Source organism: Simochromis diagramma, unplaced genomic scaffold (genome assembly GCF_900408965.1).
Source record: "Simochromis diagramma unplaced genomic scaffold, fSimDia1.1 OVJJ01000802.1, whole genome shotgun sequence".
Lineage (NCBI taxonomy): Eukaryota > Metazoa > Chordata > Actinopteri > Cichliformes > Cichlidae > Simochromis > Simochromis diagramma.
The window spans coordinates 1,982,992-1,998,530 of record NW_024387492.1 but is presented as its reverse complement, the minus strand read 5'-3'; the positions used below and the strand labels follow the sequence as shown (position 1 = coordinate 1,998,530).

General features: G+C 42.8%; 1 protein-coding gene across 1 annotated transcript; it reads left to right on the top strand.

Moving 5' to 3' along the window:
* Positions 1-3,050: 3,050 nt before the first annotated feature.
* LOC120724776 (potassium channel subfamily K member 13-like) lies at positions 3,051-14,539 on the top strand. Its single transcript, XM_040017181.1, has 3 exons — positions 3,051-5,180; positions 9,465-10,231; positions 13,743-14,539. The coding sequence occupies exons 1-3, from the start codon at positions 4,844-4,846 to the stop codon at positions 13,896-13,898; spliced, it is 1,260 nt and encodes a 419-aa protein (XP_039873115.1). The 5' UTR covers positions 3,051-4,843; the 3' UTR covers positions 13,899-14,539.
* The last annotated feature ends 1,000 nt before the right edge of the window (positions 14,540-15,539 follow it).

Below are 15,539 nucleotides of genomic sequence, written 5' to 3'. Positions count from 1 at the left end.
AAAGTCACATATAGTTACATAAATGTGATGTACGTGATATCTGATGTAAATCTACATGATATGTGATATATCATGTAGATCATACAGAGTTACATATAGTCATATAAATGAATACATCACATATCATAGAGAGTCATATATGTACTGCATCAGATCTATCTCAGATGTGCCATGTTTTAGAGCAGGGGTGGGCAATTCCAGGCCCCGAGGGCCGGTGTCCTGCAGGTTTCAGATCTCACCTTGGGTCAGCACACCTGAATCACATGATGAGTTCGTTACCAGGCCTCTGGAGAACTGCAGGAGCTAATTTAGCCATTTAAATCAGCTGTGTTGGTTCAAGGACACATCTAAAACCTGCAGGGACACCGGCCCTCGAGGCCTGGAGTTGCCCACCCCTGTTTTAGAGCCATGTTTTAATTCAATTCACAACATTTGGAGCTTTGTGACAACATATTATGCCGTCTTTCAGTCACAAGCGCACAACAGTGTTTAAGTTTTGTCCTGAAAGTCCCATCATGCCCACTGATGTAGAATATGCGAGTTTGATTACACTCACATGATAAATATATAAATTCATAACAAACTGACTTTTTAATGAAAGAGTATGACAGACACCAAAAAAAAAAACCATCACGGAAAAACCCATAAAAAATTAATTGTCTAAACGGCAACACAAGATGCTTGAAAGACATTTAGGGAGCATTATTTAAAAAAACTTTATTGAGAAGTTGTCATTCAGTCCAACTGGAAATTAAACCTTTTCTCTTTTCCCTGAGAAAATTCTTCTTCCCATCGCTTTGGCTGGTCTAATTGCTTCTGTTCCTATAAAAACAGAGATGAAATGTGATGTTGCTTTTAATTTAAATGTCTTGCAACGGGACTGGTTACATCATTCCTCTTAATGGAGCTCCTGTACTCACTCCAGAGATACGAAGCAAGCATATCACGACCTACAGAGCTCACACAGTTTGGTATTTTGCACACTTTACACAGACGCAGGGTCGGTCTTTCTATCTGCTAGCCTGAATAAAAGACTCTTTGCTCCTGCTAAGCATTAAAAGCAGTTGGCAAATTTTCTAAAATGCTGAAAAGCTGCTGTAAAAGTGCCAGCTGCTTGTGTCAGCGCTGCTCTACCTGTTAAAGGTAAGACAGTATTTACGCAAGTAGCAGAATTGCGACCCTTAAAGCTTGAGTCTTAATGACATGGTACTAAATGTCAAAAGAGTGGTCCAAGCAATCCATCCAAATGCCAAACCATCTCAACTGGCTCCTCTCAGTGTTGAGGAGCAGCGGCTCTGTACTCTGAGCCTGTCTCGAATGACTGTACTCTTCACTTTATCCCTGATTGAGAGGCCAGCTCATTTGTGTCTTGCTTTCAGTCACAACCCAAAGCTAGCATCCATGGTTAAGGTTGGGGACATAGACCGACTGGTCATAAGCTTCCAAAACAAAACACACAAAAAATGATGGTCTTTTCTACACATGGGGCTATTTTTTCTATTGTAAGTAAATATTGTGGACTGTGACAGTGACACGGTCAGAGTCTTACAAGGCGGTCAGGTCTTTGCATTTAAAAATATCAAATGCACATCCATAACGTGCTAGCCCAGGCTAGGTCACAAATGACCGCCTCTAATCGAGGCCATAAAAGCACAAACAGGAGAATGTAGATGCAAAGTCCTGTTAGTAAAGCTGCTGTTTGGAAAATCTACATTATAACATTTACATTTCATTTACAGTGGGGAGAAGGGTGGCTGATCATGCCTCTTCCAGTAATGGAGTGCTAATGAAACATTTACTGCTTGAACTAATATGCAGCGACTCCTGTCTGAACCCAGAATTAAAGGGAAGATTTTCAAATGTGATGTTGGTTCACTGGACTCTACTGTGATTCATATTATTCATTAATCCACCATCGCTCTGCTATTCTTCCATGCTTCATGAAACAAGACCAGAATGGTTAAATGAATCTAATTTTATTTATGCAGCAGCTGTCTGTTAGTGCTGCAAAATCAGAGTCACTAAAAAGTATTTAAAAGGAAATGAAAGTGTTCTGGAAGAACAAGATTTGAGTTGCACAAGCATAAATGTGGGCGAGGAGCAAAGGAAATTGCAGCTGAGAGCATTTTTCAGATTTTCATCTAAATTGTACAGCTTTGAATTGTTACCAGATAGCCTTCATTTTCTGCTTTTTTAGCACTTGGCAAATTACTGGAGCGAGACAGTCAGTTTGCCGTCTCTGCAAGGAGCTACGGCTACTTTTGCAAAAGCAGACTTTGCTTTGATTCAGAGGAAGACGTGGAGAAGCACAGCTGCTGACAGCTCCTGCAGCGAGTTATGTAAAACATAAATGTTTAGGGGTAATAAATCATATTTATTATCCCGGTCCCTGGGGTGCAAAGTCATAGAATAATTAACAGCACGCACGTTAGTGCGAAGGGAGCTTCAGCTGTTATATTTCACTGTGAGAAACAAGATACGACACAGATTTCATTAAATCAGAACCAAACATGTGCAAACAGAGTTGATCAGTATTAAAGTTTAATTTTAGGTTGTCACTTCAGTGCAGCATGGTTTAGCATAGTGAATAGTAGACTGTAATAAAATGTATATATTTTCTATTTATACATAGGGGATGTAGTCTAGTTTAATCATTAATAAATTGAGGAATGTTTGTATGTGCTCTCATCTTTCTCACCGGTCTCAACATCTGTTTATCCTGCTTACTTCAGACGTGGCAGGTGTCGTGCTGGATACGTGAATATGAAAAGCACAAAACTGAAGTTTTTCGGATGATTGGTGTTTTCATTTGCTGTCTGTTCCCTGTTGGAATGACTGGGTGGAGTCAAACTAATCCTGTCATGTGATGATGTCATCAGGTGTGTTGTAGCATTTAATGGTTGGAAGCTTCCAGAGGATGTCACAGAAACACCTGCCAGGGAACTAGAAGATCTGACTGACACGAATGCATAAGATTTACTTTATTTATCGCAGATTTGATCAATTATATTATCCACAAAGCAGTCCTCTTCATAAGAGTAAGTGTTATCACTTGGCAGCCACCTTGAAACTCCCACAGGTGCTTGTGTTGTTGTTGCTGTTATCTGTTTTTAAAACTTAAAGGTTTTGCTGATGTTGCCTCCCTGGAATTTATACTTCTAACACAATCTCTGCTGCTGTTGCATTCTCCCACAGATTTTAGCTCAGCTTTCTTTAAGTGTCTCGACCTTGTATCAGTTTTCCTTTCTTTAGTAGTTTGATGTAACTACTAAAGAAATGAATCTGTATGTGTGCTTGTTGCTACTGATGTCAAAGCACTGACCTTAACATTTACCTTTACTGATGCGGGCAGTGTTAGTCCTGTACAGTATAATATGCCCGACTATACTTTAGTGTAGCGCAGTATAGTGTAGACTTTCTGTGTGGAGTCTGCATGTTACCCCCTGTGCTGTGTGGGTTCTCTCCCACAGTCATGCATGCTAGGTTAATTTGTGGGTGTAAATGGTTGTCAGTCTCTCCGTGTCATCCCTGTGATGGACCAGCGATCAGTCTGAGGTGTACCCCTCATCCAGTAATAGCTGTGATAGGTTCCAGGCGCCTTAGGATGCTACTGGATAAGTGGTTACAAACAAACAAAAAAACAGATGGATGGTAAAGTATTTGTCAATAGAAAACACGGTGTTTCAACCCTGAGTGTGAAGAATTGCAATTCGTATTTTGTCTCAGTGACCTAAGTGCTTATTTATCACTTGTCGATTTCAGATCCATGTCAGCTTCTATGAGTGAAGAACCTCTTGTCAACACTAATCTCCAAATAATTGCCTGTGAAACATCAATAATTTGCTGTGTGTTATGGATTCAAAACTAACAGCGCGTAATGATGCTGTGAGTCGTGCATGTACACGTAAAGATTCAAGTACATAATATTCAGTTCTGTTTGTTTTATTTCAGGTGTCTCCAGAATGTTTTCGAATATTTAAAAAAAATATTTAAACAAACATTAATATTAATTCGAAGCAGCTCTTAGTTGCTGCGCATGTTAAAAGTTAAGATCGAGGCATTTAGGGAGCGATGCTGCTCTGTCCGTGGTTCTGAAACGGCCTCGACTCGTCCTCATTTTGTTGAATTCCCAATTTTACAGAAATAGCTCCTTTGTTGTCCCTGTGATCCTGAATTATTTATTTCAGACCGTCTTTCCGCTGTGACATTTGCTCACATCGTCCCCGGGTAAGCATGTGCGGGAGCGTGAATCCCCCGTCAGAATTCGGAAATGTCAAGTGATTGATTTCACTATGCAAACACGCTCTATATTGTCAGAATCAAACCTCCAAAGTTACGGATCGGGTGGAACATGACAGGTGACATCGGGGCTCGTTGTGAGTGTTTGCTCTCGACATGCAAACTGAACGGACAGCTGTTTTAAGTTTACGCACATGTAAGTGGCCGATCCGTGATGCGTAAAAGGTGCGCTCCGGGGTGGAGACTTTCTCTGGAGAGGCAGCGGTAGAGAGCGCAACAGCACGACTCTCTGCATCCACAGGTTGCATCTCTCCTCTTCTCTGAACATCTTAGCAACCCGCTGCAGAGTGCAGTCACAGGACATGAAGTCATTTGAGCACGCGCCGGGCTGAGCACTCCGGACCCGGGCTGCAAACAGAAGCTCGCGAGCACGATGCCAAACCCAGGAAGAACTGCAAGACCTGATTCAACAATTTAAAAACGCATCTTTCTGATTTAACCGGTTGTCATGTGAGCGTCTCCTCCGAGGACTGCGCGTTGTGTTCGAGAGCACCATGCTACGGGTCCCTCACTGCAGCGGCACCACGGAGACAACGGCGGCATAATGGCATGCAGGAGCGGCTGCTGCTGCGGCTCCGGTCCGATAAACGAGGATAACGCGCGGTTCCTGCTGCTGGCGCTGTTCATCGTTGTCTATCTCCTGTGCGGGGCCGCCGTCTTCTCTGCGCTGGAACACCCAAAGGAGAGAGAAGCGAAGGAGCGCTGGGCGCAGAGGTTCGAACATTTCAGCCAGAAGTACAACCTGAGTAAGAAAGAGCTGAATAACTTCCTGAGGAACTACGAGGAGGCGAACGTGGCGGGGATCCGCGTGGACGCAATCAGACCTCGATGGGACTTCACGGGCGCTTTTTACTTCGTAGGAACTGTGGTGTCAACCATCGGTGAGATGAAGATGCTGGCCTCTGCAAACTCAGTCAGATACATCACTTTTTTCGTTCTTTTACATAATCAGTTTCTGGCTTTTTGTTTCGTGACTCTGTGCTTTTGGTGGATGCAAATAGCAAACTCCCACATCAATGCGTCTCTTCATCACTTTATATTCCTTTCTCCCGGGAATGTAAAGACTGGCCAGGTTCAGTTTAATCAAACTTTTATACAGGCCAAATGAAACGCAGCAGCAATCTTTACTGAAAAGTAGGCAGATCCACTTCAGCCTCAGTTTAGAGAGTTGACTCAGTGCTTACAGTGTGGTTCAGTGGGTTCAACAGAACTACACACCCTCTCTCACACACAAACCTTTTAATGCCTACTTCAGAGATTTGTCCTTGACTGTTATTTCTCCATTTCAGGACTGGCTGACCGTTTGAGAGCATTCAAGTCTTTAGTGTCAGTGAGGCAGACAAAAACACAGCCATCACTCACCGTTCTGCAGCTGATCCTTTTTTTTTTGTCAAAACTGCTCCTCTGATTTGTGCTTTTTAAGTCTTTTCAGATTTTTTCATGTTGTGGACAGGTCATGTTTGCAGCCATTATAACAACCTGATTGGAGTTAATTTGTTTGTAATGACTGTAACTGGCTTGCCCGTGGCAGTTTAAATGAGTGGACTAGCTGAACATATTTTATATAGAAGTACTCTCCTTATACAGCTTAATTCTTTGGGTTTTCAAGTGAAAGTGCCTCAAAAACAGACCTGAAACCACACTTTCCTCCACTCGAGTGTCAGCCGTTGTGCACTTTTCCCTCTGACAGTGCACAACAGCTTTATTTAAACAGACATGTAATCCCACCTTAGTTTAGCTTCTAAGGATTAAAAAAACAAAACAGGATTGTCTTTTTGAGGTATGACTTCACAGTTATTCATGATACAAGCGCAGGGGGAAACAGCACCTTTGATCATGTTATAAGTAACAAGAGACGATCTCTGATCTTACAAATGACCTTAAAGTAATTTGATGGGATATTAATCGCTGTGTCCAGCCACTTCAAAACAATCATATGTAAATTGTTATAATACTTAATTCTTCCCCAGTTTCATCAGTCCCTCCTCATCTTTATTTCCAACACTCACCTCTCAGTGTTTGCCAGGGAAAGCCCCGTTAGGAACACATCATCATTTTGCATCTTCTCTGAGAGCACTGTGTGTATCACAGCTCGGATGAATGTGTCTCGATTATCAAAGAACAGCAGCCTGAGTGTATGCGTAGGCACAAGAAGTCTATTTCAAAGGCATCTCGTATGTGTGCTGAGGAAACCAAGTATAATTCATTATGTTTAGAGGTCGACTTCACTGAGTAGACTGGTGAAAAAAATCCCTTCTCTTCAGTTTCTTCTGAGTATTTGAGTATTTTTATTACAGATATGTAATAATGTCGTCTGTTGACTGGTTAACTGTCAAATTTAAAGCATCACTGCGACGTTTAAGACAGCGGATCTATTATTTGATGGAAAACTAGATGACAGTTTCAAATCTATATTAAACAAGCTTATGAGGTGCTTTAGACTGTCAGGGGGAACTGTAAAAAAAAAAGGTAAAAAAGAGCATAAACATTATGAACAATTTATGAGTACAACACATTAAAAACTGGGTAAGAAAAAACAAGTGTATCCAGAAAGGAGGCCGTTACAGCTGAGTAACTGCAGGCTTAATAATGTAGCAAACATCCAATCGCAGTTTAAATTTGAATCCTGAGTCGAATTTACAAATGTAGAAGAAGTGATGTGATGTTGGACTCCACTGTGGCAGGACTCCCACAAATTAGTGGCTTCACTGTAGGACTTTGTCATATTTTATATCCTCTGCAGTAACACTGGTATAATCACTAAAACACATTCATAAAGATCCTATTTTTACATTTCTGTTTTTCTATTTGTGAAAAAAAACTTGCCAACTAAGCTAAAGGATTGTTTCGTGCTGCGTACATCCTGTAAAGACACAATCGAGTTATTATTTAATGATTATTATTGATCAAGAAGCAAATAATCACCCAAAAAAGACAAACTTTAGCTGTGCAACCCCAAATAACCCCGACTGTGTCCTCAGAGCGCTGTAATGGCGCTGAAATTTTACCTTTTTTCTTTGAAGCGCCGCATATCTTGTTCACGGGACTCATCAACATCAAATTTACAAAACAAGTGGAAAGAAAAACACATCTATAAAATCCAGGCCATTTGGCTTTATTGTTGCATTTGGATGAAATCTCTGTTTCAATTAGCACCTTGAGATCCTTTCTGAATGTGAAGGCAATCAAACCCTCCACAAGACGCCTGCCTCTGGCATGGAGGCAGCTAGTCACGCTGCACCGTGTGTTTTTCCTGAGTGGATACAGTCATGTTTAACTTTGTTTTTAGTATAAAGGACGATCATATTGTTAAACAATAATTTGTCACACGAGCGCGTATAACTATGACGTTTCCACTCTAAAATAAAAGCCAGAGTTCAATTTTTCAACAATTGGTCAAGAAGAAGAAGAAGAGCAGCAGAGAGACAGACGGCACTTCATGAGCTTTAGTGTTAAATGAGGGATGAAAAGACATCAGTGAGAGTGGTGCAGCTGAAAGACCTCATGTTCTGACTCCCATTTTCTTCATCTGCCAGTTCAGAAGAGACAAAGTCAGTCACAGAAAAACATCTTCAGATCCCGTTGGAATAAAAATCTGCAAAATCTGTTTGACCTTTAAAAATCTGGAGGAAAAAAAAGCTACACCTGAGGCGTGGGGTGTCTCCACTGCGTCTTTTGCCAAAATAGTGTGGAAAAAAATACAGTGAAATGTGAGACTGGAACACCTCAGCTCTCAAACTGAGTGTTGCTGCACAGAGAGACAAAGCGAGACAGGGTGAGCATGTCACCAATGGCAACCCTGTGGAGGAAAGCAGTCGCATGAGCACGTTTTTCACTTAGTAGGAGTAGAGAGTTGTAATTGTCCGTCTTTGTTGATGGCAGATAGGAAGAGAGCTTGATTTAAAAGATAAAGCAGCTGCAGGTTGGTAGCCACTTTTCTCTAGTTTGCTTGTGTGTAAGAAAAAACCCAGAAGTTATGGGCAGGACTCGCATTTTCAAGTGAAGGTGACGTTTTAACGTACGAGAACTCTTTTAGTCTGTCCTTTCATTCAAAGATGATCCGCACAAGCTGAGGATTTAAAGTTCTCTCATTAATCATTTTTCCTCTGACTTTGTCCTTTTTTACATGTAGCACAGTGTAGCGACAGCATGATGCTGCTTTGCGAGTGTAAGGAAGGAAACAAAATAGCCTCATACAGTTTTAAACTAGTTTCATGAAGTAGACGTGTGGTATGCAGCCTTGGTTATACTCTGCTAACACAGCCAGCAGCCTGACAGCAAAGCAGTCCTTCCTGTTTAGTCTCAGTTACACTTTCCGTGTCCGTGATTTAGCTTCGGTCCAAATGTTGTTATCAGATGGAGAGTGTCAGGGTCTGTGTGCATGACCTCACAGGTCTGACCACACAGAGTTTAGATTACAATACCCCAAATACACATGCTCCCCAGTCAGGTGGCAGACTTCAAAGTGGGCGCCAGCAGAGTTGGCGAGCTTAGCTCCTAGCATCGTTGCAGACATGGCAAGTAAAATCGAGAGTCCACAGATGTGACAACCCACAGCTCAGTAGTTTGTCATCAACGCCTTTGGTAAAAAGAAAAAAAAAAGAAACTTGATGTTTGTGAAAATGTGCATCAAACCAAATTCTTTTAAGGTTTCTGTCTTGATTTTAGTTGCTGATGATGATGAGGATGATTTTCCTCTAAGAGTGACCATAAAGTAATCTTATCACATCAAACCATTATCTTTTCCTAAACGCCTTCAAACAAATTTGGTGTCTAAAAGTAACAATAGTGAAACATCCATCAACCTTCACCTTAAGGCAGTGAGGGGAGACTATCCTGGAGGACATTAGGTGAAAAGCTAGATCAGACTCTGTTGGTCTTTATATGACCTCTGGCTTCTGTTAGTCTATTTTAAGGCTTTTGTCAGAAGGTCTTTCTGCTAAAAAGCACTGAAGGCAGATTTCTACCACGACAATCTTTGTCAGTGTATCTACAAAGCTCACATCACAACACTGAGAGTGTTCGGTTGTAGTACTAGAGAGGGTAAAGACCAATAAATGTGAGCTTCCACTGCTATTGACATTTGTGTTTTATCTTATAATAGCAGTAACACTGTGTAAATTTACTCTCACTACGTGATCTATTTCTCTGTGTGTGAACGTCAGGGTTTGGGATGACAACCCCGGCCACCATTGGAGGAAAAGTCTTCCTGATGTTTTATGGCCTGCTCGGCTGTGCGGCTACCATCCTGTTCTTCAACCTCTTCCTCGAGCGTGTCATCACCGTCATTGCCTTTGTCCTTAAGTCGTGCTATGAAAGACGTCATAACAAGGCTGTGCTGCCACAAAACGGACGTCAAGTCTCTGAGGGAAACGGAGCAAGTGGAGCCGGGGAGGAACTTGCAGGCTGGAAGCCCTCAGTCTACTGCGTTATGCTCATTTTAGGAGCGGCAGCCGTTTTGGTGTCTTGCTGCGCCTCGCTGATGTACTCCGCAGCGGAGGGTTGGGGCTACCTGGACTCGCTTTACTTCTGCTTTGTAGCCTTCAGCACCATTGGGTTTGGAGATATGGTTAGCAGTCAGCGAGTCGCCTACGAAGGCCACGCTACGGTTGCGTACAGGCTGGGCAACTTCTTCTTCATCCTGACCGGCGTCTGCTGCATCTACTCCCTCTTCAATGTCATCTCCATCGTCATCAAGCAGGTACTCAACTGGCTGCTGAGGAGGCTGGAGGCCCCCTGTCGCTGCTGTTTCCCCAGGAGGGGTCACCACCCGCACCGGCATCCCCGTCGGAATGTGGTGGCCCCGGGCCACCTCCGTGCCCGCAGAGACCCATCCATCGAGACAGATGCCATTAACGAGAGCGAGACCGACACTGGACGCAGGTTGTCTGGGGAAATGATTTCCATGAGGGACTTCTTAGCAGCCAACAAGGTGAGAGTAGACTGACCACTCGTGTGACTCTGCACCTGATGAATGAAATCACACCTGTCTTTACAAGCAAGCAGTTCATTCTTAGAGTAATCTGATGACTGACGCGAGTAGTGGAGGGAAAACTCCTTTGTCCTGCTGCTGTCAGATGTCTCTTTATGAGCCATAGCCTCCACGTGATTACCGGTGCATATATGTTATTATTAAAACTGATCAAAATATTTGTATTCGCTGTACATATGTGTGAAAAAATACGGGGGAGAATTCCTATTTTGATACAAGCTTATGCTTCATATTCAGTGTCTTATGTTTGGCTGCTGAACTGCTGGGCTGCATGCATATGCAGTGTCAAAGTTCTGTGAATATCAACAGCTAAGCAACCACCGGCACTGCTCATTCAGCAGCTCTTGTGGCCCCTCAGGAGTGTCAGTTGTCCATACATTTCCATATCTACTACTCCACCATGTAGACAAGACTAATGAGCAGTGTGAGCTGCAATTAAATGTCAAAAGTGTGCGCCCTTCTGCACTGGATCAGAAATCCTTCTTAGATCTTTCTTTACAGGTCCTGGAAGTCCTGACTGAGAAAATTAGAAGGCCGAATGGTTTAATTCTGCTGAACTGACACAACATTTTTGTGAAACCAAGAATAGGTTAACTGTCTTGTGTTGTGTTAGGATTGTTAGTGAAATATAAGATGAATGAAATTTTGTACAGTTCAGGAAACTGAGTTTAATCGTCTGATTCAGCCTCAGAACAAGCTGATGACATCAGAAACCTGTGTGAATACTTTTTATCAAGCCGTAGGAACTCATGTCTTTGTGTGTTGGTTGATGGTAAAATTTATTGCAAATTATGATATTTCCCTGTTAGAGTGAAGCATGGTTTCTAACCTCTGAAGCACCACATGTTCATTTGCGCTTCTTTTTTACGTAAAACATAATAATTTATGGGTAATTGATGGTAATTGATTTCAGTCTGAAAATGTGAGCCTGGAATTTCACTGGAGCACCTGCTAAATCTGAGAGACCACCTTTGAACGTTATGTACTGCTAATACAACAAGAACAGAGAGAAAAGGGGCGGGGGGGATATATCACAGAAATCAGCAACTTATAACAAAACTTATAACCTTCTTTACAAGTACAAACACTTTATAGTAATCTCCACTGCACAGTTAAAATAACTTAGCACTACCAAAGGCTTTAACTTTTTATTAAGGTGGAAATGCTGTTTGCACGATAAACCTGCAGCAGAATAATGGGCAGAGCTTGCGTTTAGGCCGGTTCCCTGTAAGCTCTGCTTTCATTATGACAGTCCGTCTGCCACTGTGTGCCCGTCTCAGGGGAAAGCAAAGGCTTAATTGTGAAACCAAAACAGGAAGAGGACAGTGCGTTTGTGTTCCCTGGTGTCTATCTGTAGCTTTCCCCAGCTAGCTAAAACGGTGGATGCTGGAGCAGTTGGAGTAGCTGTGAAAAGTCTACGAGATAAAAGAGAAAGAGTCGAGGTAAACAAGGTGAAGCGAGCGAGGGAGAGAGTGATGGTATAATAAGGCTGTACCCCAGATGGGTATTCATTCATGGAGAAAGATCTGATGGTTTAGAGGGTTCAAAAGCTCTGGTGGCGTGACTTCCACGAGCTCATTAAGTTACAAAAGCTCTGTACTTATTAACCTGATACAACTGGGCGTTTAAAAACTGTGAGGTCTCTGAGACAGCAGCGAAGGGGGTGTGTGCGTGTGTCTAAGGCATGTTAATGTAAGTCTGCCCGTTCCACATCAAAGCGTTGCTTTCACTAACAGCTAAGGAACAAGAAGGGAGGTTGAGGCTTGGAAATTCAGCTAGAAATATGTACATTTGCAACATTTTTCCAAATTTCAAAGGACGACTTTGTATCCAGGTTAGGAGGTGGCTGATGTAACTTGTAGTTGGTAACACAAACGAGCTTTTGCTTTGGGGCGAATATTTCAAGGAACGAACACCGTCCACCATCTGTGAACCATACATGACAGCAGGCCTCACTACACTCGTCTCCACCCACTCCACCCTACCTGTGCTCTCTTGCTTTCCATGGTTGATCTCAGGCATTTAAACACATCTACCTTCACTATCTCTACTCCCTCCTTGTTCAACTTTCCACCTGTCTCCCTCTAATCCACAGTCTTGTATTCTGTCTTGCCTCTACTGCCCTTCATTCCTCTTTTCTCCGGAGCATACCTCCACCTCGCCATACTCTCGTCCACCTGCTCCCTACTCTACAGATCAAAGTGTTATCTGCAAACATTATAGTCCACGTCTGCCTGGCCTCATCTGTCAGTCTGTCCATCACCACTGCAAACAACAAGGTGCTGATGGGCTCCACTTGTTACTCCTACCTCACCACTTCTCTGCACCTCCTGACTTCCTCATACAATGCCACAGTTCCTCTTTTGGTACCTATCATATAGTTTCTCTAGTTCCATAGAGGCAGAGTGAAGTTTTTACTGACCTCTATACTTCTCCATCAACACTCTCAAAGCAAACATTGCATCTGCTCTTTCTCAGATTAAAGCAATACTGCAGCTCACTGATTGTCACCTCCCTTCTCAGTGTAGCTTCAACAACTATTTCACACGTCTTCATGGTGTGTCTGATCGGTTTTATCCCTCTGTAGTTACTACAGCTCTTCCCATCATCCTTGTTCTTGTAAACTGGTACCAGTACACATCTTGTCCATCCTCTCATTCTCCTCATAATAAACCATGATGTGCCAAAACAAACAAAACAGTCTAAAAATTGTGCCTCAATTTGGATCATCTGCAGGAGCGGCCACATTTTTGTAAACATTTGCAGCTTTCTAACCTCCGAGCTAGCACACGCACTCACAATATATCCTCTTTCTGCTGGCTGAAAAATGTATCCTTTGTTTGGCCTCTTGATTTCTGCTATAAAGCCAAGATGGCAAGCAACGGGCGTCAGAGGTGTGTGGTGTTTCAAGTGTTTGTGGTGCACTTATTCACCCAAAACAGTATGGAGGTGAACCGTGTGCCAGGTTTGCCAAAGTCAGCAGATACACTGTATTCACTCACCCATCCAATTCATTGAATTCAGGTGTTCCAATCACTTCCATGGACACAGGTAAAATAAAGCAGCTGGGAATGGAGAAAGCAAAGTCCTTGAAACCATAAAGTCCTGACCTGACAGTGGATACATTTACACCCGATTATATACAAAACAGCCTGTTGCATTTTCTGCTCTTTGTTGTGCAGAAAAGAAACAAAGGTAAAAGTTGCTGGGTGGCAAAAGTTAAATCACTGACACTCGCGTCAATACTTTTCACCTTTGTTTGCTTAAAGCAGCCCACTAAAGAAGAAATACCATCTGGCAGCTTTTTAATGCACCTGTGAAATCAGATGCTGCCGTTCGATCTGTGTTTGTTTGCCAAGACTTTATAGCTTGAATGTACCACTTCACTTTCCCCAGTTTTCTGCAGTTTCCGTTTCCTCTTGTGATGATTTTTTTAAATCTCTTCCTCTAGGTGAACTTGGCCATTATGCAAAAGCAGCTTTCGGAGATGGCAGTCGGGAACCAGCGCCAGTCCAGCTCCAGTTCACGTCAGAACGGCTTCTCGGGAGGGGTGGGTGCACTGGGCATCATGAACAACCGCCTGGCAGAGACTAGTGTGGACAGATAGGGAGAAACAGTCTTTTAAAGGAAACAAAAGACACACGAGAAAGAGTATGACACTTACACTGAGCGCCGCCTCCCCGAGGAAGAAGAAGCTTTGATGTTGGAGGAGGAAGGCTGACCCCAGCAGCTACTGCTTAGACGGAAACCATCTCAGCCCAGCTTCTTGCCAAGAACTTGGCTAGATGAAAGATGCACGATAGCGTGCTGGATTTCCACATCTGGACCAGGCGTGCTGGAATGTTCCCCTGTGAGGAATCCAGTTTCCATGGTGATAAATAAAAGCCTGCCTAAAGCCTGTATCTAAGCTTTAAAGCCTGATGCACTACGTGCTGCTTCACATAGACCTGCAACTTTCACTCATCCGCAGTACTTCACAACACTTACTACGACTCTGCCCGGTCCATGAAAGGTATTATTGTCAGAGAAGTAGCTTTAATAAAGGTGGTGTTTCTTCAGTCTCACAGCAGTCATTGCACAAAGCCCTGTGTCATGTTTGGAAAGTAAAAAAGACGGGAAAACATGACTAACTAAAAAGATTTTAGTTCTACGCTCACAGCATTTGTGGTAAATGTTTCACAGCCATGTTGTTACGCTATTCAGTGGCTCGCATCCATTCATTAAAACAACAAATAGCAACAACAAAGACAGAATCTCCCTCATTACAACCCTGAGCAGCCCTGCCCTCTGCAGAATCAGAGTAGGAGTCCGCACTGATCCCCATTATGTAGGATTTCTGTTTACTCCGAGTTTGTTTCACATTAGTCAAGCACAAATACAGAAATTATGGCATTTTCATATTTTGTTGTGACACAGGCCTGCTGGTGTTTGGTACTGATACAAATGAGGTAAAAACATGTAGTTCCAGGGCTCATTATTACATTTTGGCTCAGTGCTGCTTGCTGTTTCTTTTTTCTGTTAGTCTGGATCCACACGACAAGTGCAGTAAACAATTAGAAGAATATTCGAGGAGCCAAAGCCAATTCCTTGTGTTGCAAATTTAAAACCAAAAGTGATCTGCAGAAACTCCAAAGTGTTTTACCTCCAATGTTTTACCTCCTCGCCAGGTTTCATGGAATTCGGCCTGATAGTTTTTGTCTAACCCGGCTGACAGACGACAGGCTCTGTATCCTCAGCAGAGGAAAATAACTGAGGTAGCCGTGTAAATACTTCTGACTCGGCCTCAGGCACAGAGTGAGCATTGTCAGATCTGTTGTCAGAGCTTTGGGTTCTAAGGAGAATATTATGGATCCAAAATGTAGCCAAGCAGACAGCATGGAATTATATCTGGGATATTTTTCCCCCATTGAGATCTGATGAGCTTTCAAAGTGCTCCTTTAATTTTTTTAGCAGTTCATATTTTGACCATATTAAGATATTTTCCCCTTCAACATGTATTACAATAATGGTCTGGCTTTCTGCACTGAAATTACAGGGTTGTTATCCTCCGGGCTCCACCTCTGACAGTACCTGCTGTACATGTGACTTAAAGCGTGTAGAAGAGGCTCAGCAGAAATGTTGATGACATGAATTCATTTAAATGTCAGTATTTTAAAATAGGCATGGCTTTCCCTGCAGCTCTCCCCTCCCCTCCACTTCACATGGGGTTCAAATCTCAGTCTCTCCAGGGAGACGTCCTGTACACGTT

Coding starts and splice junctions, on each gene's coding strand:
- LOC120724776 (XM_040017181.1), top strand. CDS start 4,844: ATGGCATGCAGGAGCGGCTGCTGCTGCGGCTCCGGTCCGATAAACGAG. Junction 5,181..9,464: donor AACTGTGGTGTCAACCATCG/GTGAGATGAAGA, acceptor TGTGAACGTCAG/GGTTTGGGATGACAACCCCG. Junction 10,232..13,742: donor ACTTCTTAGCAGCCAACAAG/GTGAGAGTAGAC, acceptor CTCTTCCTCTAG/GTGAACTTGGCCATTATGCA.